The following is an 18,258-nucleotide window of genomic DNA, read 5'->3' as shown; positions in this document are numbered from 1 at the left end:
CTGTAAATAGCAAATTGTCACTCACAGAATCAAATGAAACACCAACTCCTGCCTGAGTCTGTTTCATAAGACACAGTAGTACAGAGCCCTAAAACAGTGTCATCTACCCTTCTGCTTGGAGCATTCCTCTTCCCAAATAACATTTTCCCTCCTGAGACTCCCTGCTCTCTGACTTAATCCAGTTTCCTCCATCCTCAAAAGGATTTCCTAGGCATTCCCAGCTCTCTGACTCAGCTTTGGATCTCCCTTTGACTATCTGGAGGGTGCTACAGGCTTTCAGGAACACCAAGTCCAAGAGCTGCAGCTGTCTGCTATTTACAGTAACCCACACAGGAATCCATGAGCTCTGGCCTTTTAAATTTCCCATTTTCTTCAGGAAGAGACTGCAGCTATTTTCTCATGCCTGCATGTTTTTGGAGATCCCTTACAAACTGGGAAAGATGACTATTCTGCTGCCATGAGACCCCCACCTGGAGTACCATATCCAGTTTTGGGGGCCCCAGCACAAGAAAGACCTGTTAGAACAAGTCTAGAGGAGGGCCATGAAAACAATCAAAAGACTGGAGCAGCTCTCCTTTGAAGAAGGGTTGAGAGAGTTGGGGCTGTTTAGCCTGAAGAAGAGGAATAGGAAGGCTCCAGGAATACCTTATTGTGGCCTTTCAGTACTTAAAGGGAGCTTATAAGAAAGACACAGAAATATTTTTTACCAGGGTCTGTGGTGACAGGACAAGGGGGAATGGCTTTAAAGTGAAAGAGGGTAGATTTAGATTGGAGATAGGGAAGATGTTTTTTACAATGAGGGTGGTGATACACTGGCACAGGGTGCCCAGAGAAGTTGTTGTTGCCCCATCCCTGTAAGTGTTCAAGGCCAGGTTGGACGGGACTTGGAGAAATGTGGTCTAGTGAAAGGTGTCCCTGTTCATGACAGAGGCATTGGGATGACATGATCTTTAAGGTCCCTTTAAACCCAAACCATCCTGTGATTCTAAGATGTAGAAGGTTTGGGCTGAAGAGAGCAAAACCAGAGGGACACACAGGGAGGGTTACAGTTTAGGCTATCACACTTACGAACACGGCTGGCCCATATTGGAATGCACTGGGAACACCGGGCACACCAGCATAATAAGGTAACCCAGTGTAGCTATACCCCGGGGGCAGGGTCGGATTGAGGAATGGCTGCTGAGTTGTATGGTGAGTCTGAGTCTGGTTCTGCTGCGACTGGGCAAGCGTGGTAGCAGGAACAGGGGAGGCAGAATCCCCACGGCCAAATTTTGTTACGTCACCTGTGAAAGAACAAACTCATCAGAAAAGCTATCAAAGCTGCACCAAAAGTAGAGAATTCAAAGGATTCAAAATCTCTGAATACAAGTAGACAACTACAGAACAGAACACATCCTATGCTTGAAAGCCTGCAGTTGTTCATGGGAAGCCCTCTCCCAGTCTCTCTTCCTGATGGCTACAGGGACATTGCCTGCTAATGGCAGAGAACTCTATGTCATGGCTAATCCATTGTTGAAATGCAGATACCAATACTTACCTATCTCACACAATCTGAGCAGATTCATTATATCAGATCATTGCAATAAAACATGCTAAAAGCAAAACTATGGTAAACAGCCAAAGAGCAAATAGTTGTTGGGTTAAAATGTGACTCTCCTAGAGGTTAAACTGATTAGCTAAGATTCATGGGCTGAAAGCAAGTTAGGATTTACAGGAAGTGATAGGCATATTTTTGTCAGTCTGTTTATTTGCTAAGCATGACTAGAGTTCATGTCTGGTTCCTCACACCACCAAAGTTCTGGAAACAATAGCTGAAGGCCAGGAAAGCAAGACTTAAATTGTGGGCCACCTTTTTTAAGAAGCAGGAAGGGAAATTTGGTTATTACCTGAAAAGCAGACTCCCAAGAGAAATGATTATGCAGCAGAAAAACTCTTGAACACTTGCATTTTCTGGTGGCCTACAGAGCACCATGCTCACATGTTTTTAGGGAGGTGACATATATCACTCATATCTCTCTCATTCCCAACTAGTATTCCTTTATGTTGGTTACCAAAAAGCATGACAACACTTAATAGCATCATTATAGGAATTATAACACCTATAGCTACAGTTTTAAGCTGTAATCAGATTGCAGTGAAAGAAAATCACTAGCTGAAAATCCTGGATAGCATTAATGTCATCTTTGCACAACAATAACTGAAGAGTAAGTGCAGGAATGAACAAGGGCTTCTTAGATCACATGCTTTTGGGAATGAAGTCCATTAGATTTGGAGAGGGTGAGAGGGAGCCTGCTAGAAGCAGCTCCTGCTGAGAACATGCAAGTACTAAAGCAGTACTATAGCAGTAACAAAGGAAAGCAAGCCAGTCAAATTTCAAGAAGAATGATTAAGCTATGGAATATTTTTCAATCACCTCTATATGCTTGGGAAGGACACCAGATGACACTACCATTTATATTTGTAGCAATTTTGCACTTATTCTCAAAGGGTATCCAACTTACTCCCAAGAACCTCTGAGTCACATATGAATTACTGACTAAAACCATGAAGGAAAAAAAAAACAATGAAAAAAAATCAGTGTCAGGGTTGAGAGAAAGATGCTTGCTTTTGTTTGGCTAGTCTGGACTGATGGGTTTAACTGCCTAAAGAAGGGGAAAATGACTGCTTTTTCGGCAACAGCAGCACATGTCACCATCCTCATGTTTAAATAATACTCACCTGAGTAGGGGTTGTTAGCAAGGCTTCCATCTCTGCCTGTCAAGGTTGCAGGAGCAGGGAATGTAATTCCGTAGTAATCCTTAAGAAAAGACATCATCATTTATTAATAGCTGAAATGCTGAAACCATAACAGAGCTGGACAACTCTTATAAACCCTTATACTTTTTATGATATAACTCTTATATTTCTTTTAAGCATAAAAAAAAATTTAAAAGGAAGAGCTAAAGGAAGTTTGGGCAGAAACTGACCTTATCATTTACAGCATAGCTGAAGGTTTACCTGTATCCTCAACTTCAAAATAAACCTATTTTTCAGACATTTTTAATATCATATACAAATAATCAATCTCTTAATGGTAAATTAAAGGCAACAACTAAATGCTTACCCCTCCCAACCCGCAGCTCTGAGCTGTCATATTCCAGCGCGACTGTCTGGAAGAGCAACAGACCATCAGGGGCCAAAGACCTAGGTTCAAGCCAGGACCATAATCACAATGTGGATGTAGTCTAAAGGTTTTAACATGCTCTATTTTCTAAAAGTTAAAAAATCAGCTAGGAAAACAGTATAAACATTAATAAAACTGTTGAAAAAGAGTTACCTCCTGATGACTGGAAAATTTATTTAAACTATGTTACATGAGAACTCAGATCAGTAGTCTCTAAAGTGAGATGCACAAGACAATCCACTGGGGTGCATGAAAAAATTGGTTTTGGTACCATTAATAAGTAAAATTTTAAAAAATTAAAAATAGAGCATGAAAATAAAAATTTGTTCTCATCCTCTTTTTTATTTTCATGTATGTTTTATAACATACATATTAGTACAATAGTATACATATATAATTTATAAATAAAAAAATATTGGGAGTGCTCACAATTTTTTTTGCTGATGAGGTGATGCAATCAAAAAAGGTGGAGACCACTGCCTGAGATTATTCTTCTACAGGAAGGTAAGAAAATCCTCACCCTAGAAAGGTCACACTTTGACAGGACATGCCAGCAAAACCAAAGCAATATTTTGTCTTCAGTTTGGAACAAAAAGAGAAAAATTTGCCCTTCCCTTTCTGGGTGAACTCCACATATGAGATGGGTACTCTAAGTAATTTTCCTCCTAATTCTCATGGTTTTCTCCCCACCACCTCCAATCCACCAAGTGTCTTGCATTACAATGTAAGGTATGTATTCTATCATCACCTGTATCACCGTCTGATGAGCTGTTAATAGTTGCTCATTTGCAACAGCTGCTCAATGCACACAGCCTAAAGGGAGGCCATCTCTGCTAATGGGCCATCAAGGAATCACCAGCATGACTCATAGAATTACATCATCCCATTGTGAAATTCCCTGCCCTGGGGGAGGAACTGAATATTCCTACCTGTATATAATCTGAGGTTTGGAACACCATGATGCAACCACTGGACCTCCAGAGAAGGACCAGACCTTGCTACAGGATGACTGCTTTGACAAGACCACATCCATCACTCCAATGGGACTGCTACCACCACCCTGACCAACAGGGTGCCAGGTCATATTCTGACTTTGTTGGTTTAAGCCAATGTTCCTGTAGTATTGCCATTTTTAAAAATTGTCCCATTAAAATGTAGTTCTGAATTGAAATCTCTTGCAACATATTCGTGTGGAGTTAATTCCTCCTGCTGGCTTGCCTTCAAACCAGCACAAAGAGTTAATGCTTTAACCATTTACATATCAATTTCCACAGTCTTCAACACTGGAAAAGCAGCCTCGTCTTTCATACCCCTCTCTGCAAATTCCCCAGCACCTGCCACCTTGCTGCATTTCTGCGCATCCTTCCCATCTCCTAAATCCAGTCCTCCATCACTGAACATGAAACCATCTGGCAAGGATTTAGTATTGCAAGTATTTTCTGTAATTTGAAACAGTGTCATATTTCATACTCCTTTCCAGGTAATTCCACCTCATCATCTCCAGCATGAATCACTTAGCAAAACACAACCAAATTCCTATTAAAAATCTTTACAGGTTACTCAAAAGCAGCACTCTCATCTCCTTCTGAGGAACATCATAACACAAAAAGCAGATTTGGAGAAGAGATCTGAACAGGATTCATTGGACATGAACTGGAACAGACACAGTAGTATTTTTTCCCTATATAAATCAGAAAAATTATAACCAAATCTACATGAGAACAGGATCTAAGGATTGCAATTATAACCACTGCCCCTCAGGTAGGGGATGTGATGGTTTTAGCAAGGGTAGAGTTAATTTTCTTCACAGTGGCTGGTATGGGGCTGTGTTTTGGATTTGTGCTGAACACATGGTTGATAATATAGAGATGTTTTTGTTATAGCTGAGCTTACACAGAGTCAAGGCCTTTTCTGCTCCTCGTACGGCCACACTGGGGAGGGGGCTGGGGGTGTGTGGGAGGTTGGGAGGAGACGCAGCCTGGACAGGTGACCCCAACTGACTCAAGGGATATTCCAGACCACAAGACATCATGCTCAGCATATAAAACTTGAGGAAGAAGGAAGAAGGGGAGGACGACACATTTGGAATGATGATGTTTGACTCCCCAAGTCCCCATTAACATATGATGGAGCCCTGCTTTCCTGAAGGTGGCTGAACACCTGCCTGCCCATGGAAAGCAGTTAATTAATTCCTTGTTTTGCTTTGCTTGTGTGTGCAGCTTTTGCTTTTCCTATTAAACTGTGTGTATCTCAACCCACAAGTTTTCAAGGTTTCACTCTTTTGATTCTCACCCTGATCCCTGTGGTGGGGGAGTGAGCGAGTGGCTGCTTGGAGCTTGGTGCCTGGCTGGCGTTAAACCATGACAGGAAAACCACATCAGCATTGAATATCCCTATCCCACACACCTGTGCATAGACACATTCAAAACAAAAAATCATCAGAAAATACGAGTGCAAACCAGTTATCTTTACATTTCATGCCTGTCCATAGGAAAACATCAGAGGAGATACTCTGCTCTTCAACCAACATGGGTATTTTCCTTACCTACAGAAGGCATGGAGAAGAGGGTGCCCAAAGTCAAAACTGAAATATCAGGAATAGACTCAAAATGCAAGAGAGAAAATGACTGAAAAACAATAAGTGTTCTGATGTAATAGATGTAAGTTCCACCAAGCAGCTCACTATGGTACCACACACACCAGCTAAGGCATTTATAAGATCTCTACTACACAGGTAGCCTGCAACAGACTAACAGAAACGATAGCATATCCCAATGCAATATACACCAAAATTAAAACAAACAAACAAAACTAACAAAAACCCCAAAACACAACACAGTGAAAATTTACAGTATGAACATAGCCATTAAGAAAATTATTTAAATTTTAAAATACATACACACACTCCTTCTGATGCCTTAGGTTTTGGGTTTTTCTGTCTTGTTTTGGTGGGTGGCTTTTGCCTTTGTATTAAGTGGTGCTGAGATCTTGTCACAGGGTGATGGGGGCAGGGCAGTTTGGTCCTAGCAGGGAACTCACTCTCCTCAAGGACACTCTCTTCGAGCTCCAGGCCCAGAGAATAAACAACGTGGAAGAAAGAAGGCAAGCAGGAAGGATGAAATGTCGTGATTTGGAGTTGTTGATTGGACAGGGGACCGTTGTATGCAAATGGACTGAAACTTATAGAAGGGGGGAGATCTCGTGACTAGTGCTCTTTCACTTCCATCTTGGAGCCATCTGGGCATACGTAGCCACTGCTGTGGCTCTGGTGCTGCCAGGGTGTGGCCTTGAAGGCCTTTAATAAATATTCACTTTATTCTTATAACTCTGTCTAGCCTCTGTTTCAGCCCTTAAGGCAACACTTCCCCAGCTCCCTGTATCAGCAGCCACCAGTACCTCACTACTGGAAGCTTCCCAGGAAGCAGTGACGACTTGCACTTGGGACTCAGCCCACTTTCACTTTCCAGATGTAAACAGACCAGCATGTCAAAGACAAATATTTCCACCAGTTCCTGCCTCCCATACATCTAATGTTGCCTAATTCCTATAACAAATTCAAAACACAATAAAAATACCCCAAAATCTAGAAGCCACAACCATTGCATGAATAGTTGATGAAAAACCTTCACAATATTTATGCATTTATTTATAAACATCAACACACTGAGGAGAAACTGGGGGGGAATGACATATGACCCCAAAAACATTCTTCAAGATATTTGCAAAGAGAGAGGAAACACTCTTCCATCAACAGTGCTGTAGATGTTGTAGGGAAAGGTGGGAGGAAAGAAAAAGACCAACAAACTAAAAATGTTTGTCAATAAGAAATAAAAGAAAACATACATTAAGTCATATATACAAAAATAAGAGTATGAAATAAGAAACATAGATGTTGTTTGACAAACTTGAAAATAAAACCAAGCAAGACCATTCACAAAAGAGACAAAAAGGAAACTTGAAAATGCATCCCCAGTACAGCTACCCCAAAAGCCTCTGCCACCATGCTTTCATCACCCACTGAACCATAACAGCACAGTGTAGAAAACTGCCAGGCTTGCTGTGTCAAAAAGTGGAGAATTGATGAGACCAATTGAGCAAGAATGTGAGCTGAGCCACTTGCTTATCTTGCACCTGGCTTGAGCAAGGGCATGCTTGTCTTAACAACTGAATGATGTCTGGGGTGAAGCAAAAGCCTCAGCTTGATGTCTCAATGAAGGTAGAAAAACAACCACAGAAGCCTCACAGAAGAGCACCCATGCCTCTCTACCAGACATTAGCCTCATACTCCCGTATCCACACATAACAAGTCTTGTTAGAAGTTTATAAACTATGACGTAGTCTAACCTTCTCAAGATTATGAATCTGGTCCTTTGCAAACACTTGGTGGAGAGGAGAAACACCTCCTTAAGAGGAGACACTTCACTGATTGCTGGGAAGATTGACAGTTCTGACTGATTTTCCTTTCTCCCTTAGCAGGAATCCCTCTTTCAGTAAGAAATTGCATTTAGCAGATGACATCCGGGTGATAGTAAGCTAAATCAAATGTGAAGTTAATCTTAGTAAACTGTGAATTCTTAGCTTAATAAATCATTGGCTAGCCTTAGGATATTTAGCATTAACACAACAAGAGCATTTATCAACAGCAATTCTGAATGTCGCCTCAATAAACTATCTGTATTGGTCTACTTTGTGAAACTGTCTCAGTGAAAGTCCTTGAAGATGCTTTGTCAGGCAAAAGTCAAATCCATACTCTTAATGCAACACACAGGAGCCAGGCTTCCCCCACACTTCAACAGCAGCCCTCAGGAGAAAGTAAACAGAAAGCAAAACTGAAAATGTAAATAGAAATGCTGTCTAGATGATGATGAAAGGAAAGCCAAAGAACCACATAAAGTTGGCTGCCCAGAAGCAATCCAAGCACAGCATTTGCCCTCACCCACCACCAAGCCTGACCAGGGTCCTGCCATGCAGCACCCACAGCTTTGCCTGCAGCATGGTTCCCTGGTGATCCTACTCGTCCTGCTGGATTTTGCCACAGCCCTTGCTTGCCACCACCTGCATCCCTGTGACATTACCTTCCCCTGGGACAGCTCTCAGCCCACCACAGCCCTGCCACCACCAGCATGTCATTTGCCTTCGACACCCTCCTCCACATCAACCACCTACAGCAAGTTGTCGCCACTGCCCCCCACATCCTCCAGCACCTCTTGTACATCGTCAGTAGTCCCAGCACTCGCCAACACTGGGATACCCAGGCATGGTAGGACCTCAACAACCTCCAGCATTACATCCACCACCTGGAACAATGCCTGGAACCTATTCAGAAGACTTGTCCAGAGAGTTCCTTGGGAAGTAGTTTTTAAAAACAAAGGAGTCCAGGAAAGGTGGGCATGCTTCAAAACAGAGATCTTGAGGGCACAGGAACAGACTGTCCCTGTGTATCGAAAGATGAGTTGTCAAGGCAAACGTCCAGCCTGGATGGAAAAAAAGATTTTGAAGGAACTTAGGAATAAAAAAAAGGATGTATCATCTCTGGAAGGAGGGTCAGATCTCTCAGGAAGCATTTAGGGGGGTTGCTAGGGCATGTAGGAAGAAAATTAGGGAGGCCAAAGCTCAATTCGAACTTAATTTGGCAACCTCGGTCAAGGATAATAAAAAATCTTTTTACAAATATGGTAATGGTAAAAGGAAGGATGAGACCAGCCTTTGTTATCTATTGGATGCAGGAAGGAACTTAGTAACTGCAGATGAGGAGAAGGCAGAAGTGCTTAACGCCTTTTTTTGCTTCAGTCTTTAGTGGGAAGATGGCTTGTCCTCAGGATAATTGTCATACTGGGTTGGTGGGTGGTGTCAGGGAAGAGAATGGTCCTCCTGTTATCCAGGAGGAGGCAGTCAGAGAAGTGTTGAGCTGCTTGGATGTTCATAAATCTATGGGCCCAGATGGGATCCATCCCAAGGTGATGAGGGAGCTGGCAGATGAGCTTGCAAAGCCACTCTCCATCATTTACCAACAAACTTGGCTCACTGGTGAGGTTCTGGATGACTGGAAGCTGGCCTCTGTGATTCCCATTCATAAAAAGGGTAGAAAAGAGGAGCCTGGTAATTATAGGCCCGTTAGTCTGACCTCAGTACCTGGTAAGATAATGGAGCAGTTTATATTGAGTTCTATTATGCAGCACTTACAGGATGGCCAGGGTATCCGACTCAGCCAGCATGGGTTTAGGAGGGGTAGGTCGTGTTTGACGAACCTGATCTCCTTTTATGACCAGGTGACCTGCCTGGTGGATGCAGGAAAGGCTGTGGATGTTGTCCATTTGCACTTCAGCAGGGCCTTTGACACTGTCTCCCACAGCACACTTCTGGAAAAGCTGGCAGCCCGCAGCTTAGACAGGAGCACTCTTTGCTGGGTTAGGAACTGGTTGGATGGCCGAGCCCAGAGAGCGGTGGTGAATGGTGCTGCATCTAGCTGTCAGCCAGTGACCAGTGGTGTCCCTCAGGGGTCTGTGCTGGGGCCAGTTCTGTTCAATATTTTTATTGACGACATGGATGAGGGTATTGAGTCTTTCATTAGTCAATTTGCAGATGACACTAAGCTGGGAGTGTGTGTCAATCTGTTGTAATGTAGGAGAGCTCTGCAGAGAGACCTGGAATGGTTGGATGGATGGGTGGAATCCAATAGGATGAAGTTTAATAAGTCCAAGTGCCATGTCCTCCATTTTGGCCCCAATAACCCCCTGCAATGTTATAGGCTGAGGACGGTGTGGCTGGACAGTGCCCAGGTGGAAAGGGTCCTGGGGGTTCTGGTCGATAACCAACTGAACATGAGCCAGAAGTGTGCTCTGGTGGCCAAGAAGGCCAACAGCATCCTGGCCTGGATGGGGAATAGCGTGGCCAGCAGGACCAGGGAGGTCATTTTTCCCTTGTACTCGGCACTGGTGAGGCCGCACCTTGAGTACTGTGTCCAGTTCGGGGCCCCTCAGTTTAGGAAGGACGTTGAGATGCTTGAGTGTGTCCAGAGGAGGGCAACAAGGCTGGTGAGGGGCTTGGAACATAAGGCCTGTGAGGAACAACTGAGGGAGCTGGGGTTGTTTAGCCCGGAGAAGGCTCAGAGGTGAGCCTCTACACTCACTCTCACTCTCTACAACTCTCACTGTCTACACACTCACTCTCTACAACTTCCTGAAAGGTGATTGTAGTCAAGTGGGAGTTGGTCTCTTTCTTCAGGCAGCAACTGACAGAATGAGAGGACACAGTCTTAAGCTGCACCAAGAGAAAAATAGGCTGCATATTAGGAAAAAGTTTTTTACAGAAAGGGTAATAAAGTATTGGAATGGTCTATCTGGGGAGGTGGTGGATTCACCATCTCTGGCTGTGTTTAAGGAAAGACTAGATGTGGCACTTGGTGCCATGGTTTAGTTGAGGTTAGGGTTGGGTTGGACTTGATGATCCTGGAGGTCTCTTCCAACCTAATGATTCTGTGATTCTGCGAATGCATGCCAGCCAATGGTATGCTCTTTGAAGGCCAAGGGCTTCACAATCTGCTGTTCAGTATCAACAAATACTTCATGCTAATCCAGGACCTCATCTGCACCCACAAGAACAGCATCTGCCTCTGGGACCATGTCCAACTCAAAGATTGCATCTGCTTTGAACGTGAGGACACACTCACGTGGCAGATGAGTCAACCAGCTCCTGTCCCCCACCAAGCACACCTGTATCACCGCGAGCCTAGCTGATAAGGACACACTCAGGAGACAGAGGTCTGGGTTCATGAGAGCATCAGGGCAGGAGAGCCCGAGAGCCCGAGAGTGCCCAAGTTTATTTACAAAACTCAGTTTATACATTTGCTATGGGGCCTGTGGATTGGAGGATGGAATTCCACCTCTCAATCCACATTGGTCAAGCCAACTGTCAATCACCTTTCTCCTCCCACCTAGAAATATGTAAACAATGAAAGACAGTTAGCAAAACATGGCCAGTGTTTATAGTAAGGAGCGTGAGAAGCTGCACACTTCTGCTTTAGTATAGAACGCTCAAGAAACTGGGAAGAATCATGGCAACAGACCTGCATCAAATGCCCATCTCCAGCCAACATCAGCAGCCACAGATTGAGTGGAGGCAACAGCAGCAAGGCCTGGTATTGCTCACCACTGCTCATACCTTTTCCAGTCAGGAGCCTGTGCCAACAGGGAAACAGGCATGACTACGGTGAGGCTGGGGCCAGGCTGTGACACAGCCCATGCACTGGAGAAAATTGCTATGCTGTAAGAAGGTCATCATACATATATATGAAGGGCAAACACAGGGTCTTCACAGGCAAGCAGGGATGAGCCTCCCTCCTGCAGCCCATCCCACTGATGCGTCCTGCCCTATTGTTGTTTAAATTTTGGGGGACTCCCGGGGAGGGTCCCCCGGGAGACCCCCGTGTCCTAGGGTCGTGGGGTTCCCGTGCTGGCAGGCAAAGAGACTTCAGACACCGGTGGGGTGCTGATGAGATGAGGGTTTGTTCAGAGTCCCACTCCAGGCAGGGAGCATGGTCCTGCGGGAGTGGGGGAAGGGAAGGGGAGAGGGGGAAGGGAGGAGAGGGAAGGGGAGCGTCCGGAGGCCTCCAGGGGAAGAAGGGCAAAGAGGGCAGAGACCCCTTGCGTTAGCATTCTTAACACCGAGGTTCAAAGGGGCGCGGTAACATTCTCCAGCCAATGAGGTTACAGATAACTTGATACTGCAGGGAGGGTACAGACTTGGGATAAACCATACATTTTCCAGGGGTGAGCTAGAACAAACCATTTCCATAAAATGCATTTCCACACTGCCCTAGTTGAAGTCTCTGGACAGCAGGCAACTCTCAGGGACCCACCATAGTCCTCAAAGTCCACAGGCATCTCCCACTGATGCTGGACCCTCAAGCACACACTCGCCCAAACAACATGCTACCTGCCCTGCACACTCCTCCTCTTCCACCACCACCCCTCTTCCTTCCAAACCATTTCCCACTGCCAAGATATGAAAGCCATCTCCACCACCCCATCACAGTCATTCAGCAATGCTACAGCACTGCTTGGGGCCAAGCAAAGTGGCATGGACAAAGTGCACCTGAAAGAGGCAAGGAGGGGGCCCACCAAGGCTTGGGGAGATTTGGACAAGGAACAGCACCTCAGTGCTACCAAACCCACCAAAGAAACACCAAAAAGCCAAAAAAAGCATAGGAGACGCACTACTCATTGTTCTCCTACAACAACCACAACTGGCCCAGGATGTTCCTGCCTGTGGTCACACACCAGTGGCCAGGGGGACCCGCCTCACTGTATAAAGTACATTGGCCTGGACCTTCCTCACTCCAACACATCATTAGGAAAACAAAAGATACACCCCCCAGACAGTACCACCCAACATGGCTCAAACCAACCAGCACAGACAGACCAGAACAGCATTCCACATGAAGGAAACTGCTCACTCACCACTATTATGTTGGTTGGAGACAGACATATGACAGGACTCACTAAGGGTCAGTGACAAACAGCCTGGTTTATTGTTAGGAGCCCTCTTTTATAAAACTCAAAACTCCCATGCTAGAACAGCTGATTGGTCAGGGTCTCGCACCGCCCAGCTCTCTGGCATTTGTCTGCATACATAGTTCAAAAGGATTGGCTAGGGTTCCCTGTTTGGGTTCAAAACCATCCTATGATTGCTCACCCAGGTGTAGTCGTGCATTTCTGTACCCGAGCAGGTGTTTCTATATAAGGAAGTTAAGCTAGAATTTTCTATAGTCTGCTCGCTGCAATTGGCTCGGTACTAGCACAGACACAGTGATAGGGCTTTGGAAGTGCACCTCAAAAGCCTAGTGTCCATCTCATTGGGCAAAGAGCCAAATAAGCCCACCTAGACCATCGAGTATTAAAGAGCCTGCATAGGGGGTGCACGAGGCTTTTTGGGAGTGCCTTAGCCTGTGTAACTGTGCTCGGTACACTGTGCTTGGCTTATCTCTTTTCATTTTGTAAAGTTTATTATTTTTGCTGTTATTAAAACCTTTATTTTACAAAGCATATCCTGGGAAGCCATCTCGCTATTTTATTAAGCCATTACTCTGCTGGCTGGACCCTCGGAGTTATTGAGAGAAATCTCGATACCCAGGGACTTCTTTACTTCTAGGCTGGGTGAGTTTGGGGGTCTGTTATGGCCAAATTTATCTTTGCAGCTACAGACCAGCTGGAGCTGTGACAATTCCCTCTTCTGGTTTTATTAAAAAAATGCAAAGTGTTCTCTGCTCTCTACCTGCAAGGGCCCTTTGCAGACAGGATGACAAAAGACAGCATGGGCCTAGTTTGAATGAGACTTTCCACCCAACTCAACAAACCTAGCTCCCCCAGCCAGCGATGTATCCCATGTACCACTGGAGCAGCAGCACTCACCTCCAGGAGCTGTCAGGCAAGGCCACCAACAACACAATCCTTCAGGCTAGCATGTCACAGGCTAACTGCTTAGAAGTTACAAGTACAACTTAACACTTCAAACAAGAAACCATTCAACTTTTAGAACCATCAGAAAAACCCAACTAACAGAAAAAACAATTTATAAACAAACAAAATCTTTAAATAAACTGTCACTTCAAGAGTCCCAGATTTCCATGAGGTAGGTACCCAAGTTGTTTCAATCACTGTTCCACATACAGCTCTACAACGTCTGTTGAGGGGCCATCAGAGGGGTGCTGCTTGTGGTTCCAGGCAGGACATAGGGCAGGACACACATCTGGCAGGTATCCAATGCATCCCGGTGTCCGTGGAGACAAGCATATCCCCATCCCCAGGCAATAAGATCCCATGGAACTTCCCACTTATTGGTGATAAGGTGTCTCACCGTTACCATGGGTTTGGGCTACTGAGCATCGCTGGATGATTGTAATGATAGAAAGTGATTTTAAATGACTGAATTCTGGAAATTTTCTAATACTGTCAAATGATTTAGGGTATAAATAGCTTTAGCTACCCTACTCTGTGGGGTTTCACCACACATTCCTTCTTTTTGTTTATTAAGTATATATTTTAAAGTGCCATGTGAACACTCCACATGGCTTGACCTGTTGATGAGCAGGGAGTACCTGTGTGGAGTGACACATGTCAGAGCTGTAGGAATTGTCTTGTATTTTGTGAAATGTAAGCAGGGCCATTGTCCGTTTTCATGGTATAGGGGATACCTAAAGCAGCAAAGGCTGATCGCCAATGTACGATGGCATCCCAACCTTTTTCTCCTGTGTGAACTGAAGCCCAGATTGCTGATGAAAAGGTGTCAATGGATACATGTACATATTTTAGACGTCTGAATTCAGGGATGTGTGTGGCATCAGTTTGCCAGATTTGTAAAGCACGCAGTTTACAAGGATTTACCCCCATCTGCAGTGGTGCAGTGTGGCCTTGGCAGTCAGCACAGGTGGTAACTATATTACGAGCCTCTGTGTTTGACAGCTTGAATTGTCATTGTAATGCCCGAACATCTTGGTGGAAAAAATTGTGTGATGCCTTTGCTTGTGCAAGCATGTCTGTCTGTGGTGCTGTCCAAGCAGGGCCAGCTAGGCAATCTGCTCGAGCATTGCCTTCTGCAATGAAACTTGGTAAATTTGTATGACTTCTGATGTGTAAGATGTAATAAGGGTAAGTTCTGGCTTGGATGGTATGGCACAGAGTTTTTAGTAAGTTAAATAGTTGTGCATTGTTAATTTCTCTTAATAGTGCTCGATCTATTCTCTGTGTGATATCAGCAACATAGGCAGAGTCAGTCACAACATTTAGAGGAATGTGGGGAAAATGCTGGAAAGCCATAGCTACAGCACATAGCTCCACCAACTGAGGGGATCCATTCTCATAACCTTCCAATGTTTGCCACTCACCTTCCTCTTTCCGTGTTACAATGGCTTTTCCTGTTTTCCAGAACCATCAGTGAACGTTGTAACACCTTTAAGGGATGTACAGCTATTTAGAGGTTTTAGAGACTGTGCAGTTTCTCCACTTAACCACAGTAATTTATGGCTTGGTAGGTGATAAGTAATTTGTCCTGAGAAATTTTGCAGGGCGCTTTATAAAGCTGTGCTTTTGGCAAAACACCATTTAAATTGTTCTTGTGTCACAGGAATAATTTTTGAAGGATCCCTAGCATTTAATTGCAGACAGCTCTAATGGCATTTGATAATAAACTGTGCAATTAGCTCAAAGATGGTAGGTCCCGTCTCTTTTGGTTGATGAGGTGAAAAATCCACTCTAAAATGTGCAAAGGGTCAGGGCAGTGAGTATTCTACTGTCCAATAATACCAGTAGGGTGAAAATCAACAATGAGAATGAATATAGTGATGCATACCTCTGGGCATATCCAGTGGACTTGTCCGTTTGTGATAGCCTGCTCTACTATTTCAAGAGTGGCTTTTGCCTCTAGAGTTAATTTTCTGGGGGAAGTTAATTCAGGATCACCTTTCAGGAGGTTAAATAAGGGTGCCAATTACGAATTGGTCAATCCTAGATAGGGTCTAATCCAGTTTATGGTACTCAAAAGTTTTTGTGCATCATTTAGGGTTTGAATTTTGGTTGAAAGTTGAATTGTTTGTGGCTGAATGGTCTGATTCATTATTTTGAGTCCCAAATATTTTAAGGTTGTTTGCTGCTGCACCTTTTTCAGTGCTATCTGGAGCCCAAATGTTTTTAATGCTTGCAACAGGCTTGGCTGAATCCGAAAGTTCCTTTTTGGTTTGGGTTGCAATTAAAATGACATCCATTTAATGGTAACAGTACATCCCTGGAAATTGTTCTCTCACTGATGAGAATGTCTGTGCAACGTACCACTGACAAATTGTCGGGCTGTTTTTCATATCTTCCGGTAGAACTTTCCATTGATAACATTCAATAGATGCAGTGTTATTAATGGAAGGCACTGTAAAAGCAAACTTTTGGATATCATCTGTGTGTAATGGAATAGTGGAAAAAGTATTTCAAGTCTGCAGTTAGAATGTCCCAGTTGGTAGGTATCATGGTAGGGTTGCAAAGCACCCATGTTCTCTATTACAGCATTAATTTTTCTCAAATCATGGAGCAATCTCCATTCACAAGACTTCTTTTTTATGACAAATACCAGGGTGTTCCAAGGGCTCATTGAAGGTTCAATTTGTCCTTGAACTAGTTGTTCTTGTACCAGGGCTTTTAGGGCATCCACTTTCTCTTTCTCAAGGGACCACTGTGGTACCCACACAGGCTGAGTAGTGAGCAATTTTACAGATAGTGTGGGATACCTTATTCTCTTTAATACAGTGGCCCCTGAATAGAGTAAAATGGATAAAATCACAGACAAAGACTCTCTAACTAGTTAAAGTTAGAAAGTGGTATGTTTTATTGCGATGTTGGGCACCATGGGAGTCACCTCCTAGAGTTGTGCCTGTGAATTACAAGGCTTTTTGCCCTCTATTTATTTCCCAAAGTCTTACATACACAAAATGCTTATACATATGCATAATCCTAGCACCATCCACTACCTGCTTCGTATTAAAATGAGGTTAAAAGTCCTTCATGAGTGAGTGAGCAATTCTTCTCTTAAATTGGGTCAGTGGTCTCAAATTGGGTAAGTGGTCTTAAAGGATGAAGTCAGAAAAGTCTTCATCACAATGACCTTTCTACCTTCTTGCTACTGGCAGGCCTTCATGACCTTTTGGCACCATCCAATCCCTCCTGCTTCGTGATCAATTAGTATTGAGTCTAGGTGCAGGTCACATCCCATTGGTTTCCATTTGTCATTATGATGGTCCATCTATTTCACTCCTGTTAAAAATTGGTCCCCACCAGGACTAGCCATGCTGCTAGAACATCCCTCCCCCACAGGTTTAGTGGTGCAGCAGTGATATATGGTGGAAACGTAGCTGTTTGACCCTCTGGATTTTTAACCAACACAGGTTTGCTACTCAGGTAGCTCTGTGTGGTCCCTCCGAGGCCAGCAAAAGTAGATCTCACAGGTGTGGTAGGCCACCATGAAGGCCATGTGTTGGCAGAGATGATAGTGATGTTTGCCCCTGTGTCAATCATCCCACTGACCTTTATTTGTGAAGGCTTTGCCTGAGGCATCGTAATAGTACAAACCATATTAGCTCTTTGGTCACCCACGACCTGAGTCCACTACACCTGAGGCTTTCCCGTTGATCCAAAGCCTTGGTCTCCTTGCTCTCTAGAATCTGTTTTGGGGACAGAAGACTTAAAAGGAATGAGTTGTGCAATTTGGGTTTTAGCAGGGATAGTTACAGGTAGAGTAGGGGTTCATACCATGGCATGTATTTGTCCAGTAAAATCAGTATTGATAACACCTGGGTGCGCAAAGATACCTTGCAGTGTGGCACTGGATCTCCCTAGAAGCAGTGCACTCAGTCCTCTCCCTATGGGCCCCTGGGCCTCGAGCGGGACTTTATGTACCTTTAATGAGCTTACAGTTATTGGGACTGAGGTGGAAATATCCCTGCCAGCTGATCCTCTGGTCTTTGCTGTGAGCTGGTGTAAGAGTCGGTCTGAAAATCCCTCATCTGCCTCATGACTGTCAGAAGCTGAGACCCCCAAGGACCCTGAGCCGCAGCACAGGAATTCTGGCCTGACCGAGGTGGGACCCAAGTTTCTCCCTGCAGCTGCACCCATGGGACTGAGACGCCCTCCTCAGGAACAATGGACACTGTCATGGTTCTTGAGCCGTGTTTGCAGAGGCCATGTTTGCTCTGACTGGCTGTGCTGTCCCAGACCTGCTTGTCCCAAACCTGGCTGATCTGAATGGTTGCACCTGATTCCCAGAGCAATGGGCCTCCTCACAGTGACTCTTGGGTGCTCCCCCCATGTTGGCCGGGTGCCCCCCACTTCTGCCTGCATTGGCTGGGTGCCCCCTGCTTCTGAAATGACTATAAAAGCTTCCCCCTGCGACTCACACTTTGAGGCCTTCCCGGCGGATGATGGATCTATTGATGCGCGCCACGAGGACTGCGAAGGTGGTCTTGGGTCCAGCGTCACGAGGACTCACGTCTGTTCAGTCGGTAGCTATGACCCCCTTTTCCTCTTTTCTCTCTCTCTTTTTCCCTTCTCTACTATTGCATA

At 44.7% G+C, this 18,258-nt stretch overlaps 1 protein-coding gene across 17 annotated transcripts in view; it reads right to left on the bottom strand.

Moving 5' to 3' along the window:
• The window catches only part of LOC134564852 (ubiquitin-associated protein 2-like), a 240,390-nt gene that overhangs the window by 10,409 nt on the left and 211,723 nt on the right, over positions 1-18,258 (bottom strand). For all 17 annotated transcript variants that reach the window (XM_063424089.1, XM_063424082.1, XM_063424094.1 and 14 more), the window contains 2 exons: positions 2,719-2,797; positions 1,069-1,283 (listed from right to left, as the gene is read on the bottom strand). In XM_063424089.1, the coding sequence (XP_063280159.1) occupies positions 1,069-1,283; positions 2,719-2,797 (294 nt within the window). The remainder of the gene's footprint in view (positions 1-1,068; positions 1,284-2,718; positions 2,798-18,258) is intronic.

Source organism: Prinia subflava (assembly GCF_021018805.1).
Source record: "Prinia subflava isolate CZ2003 ecotype Zambia chromosome W unlocalized genomic scaffold, Cam_Psub_1.2 scaffold_22_NEW, whole genome shotgun sequence".
Taxonomy (NCBI): Eukaryota; Metazoa; Chordata; class Aves; order Passeriformes; family Cisticolidae; genus Prinia; species Prinia subflava.
The sequence above is the reverse complement of the archived record's forward strand: the minus strand, read 5'-3'. Positions and strand labels throughout refer to the sequence as shown.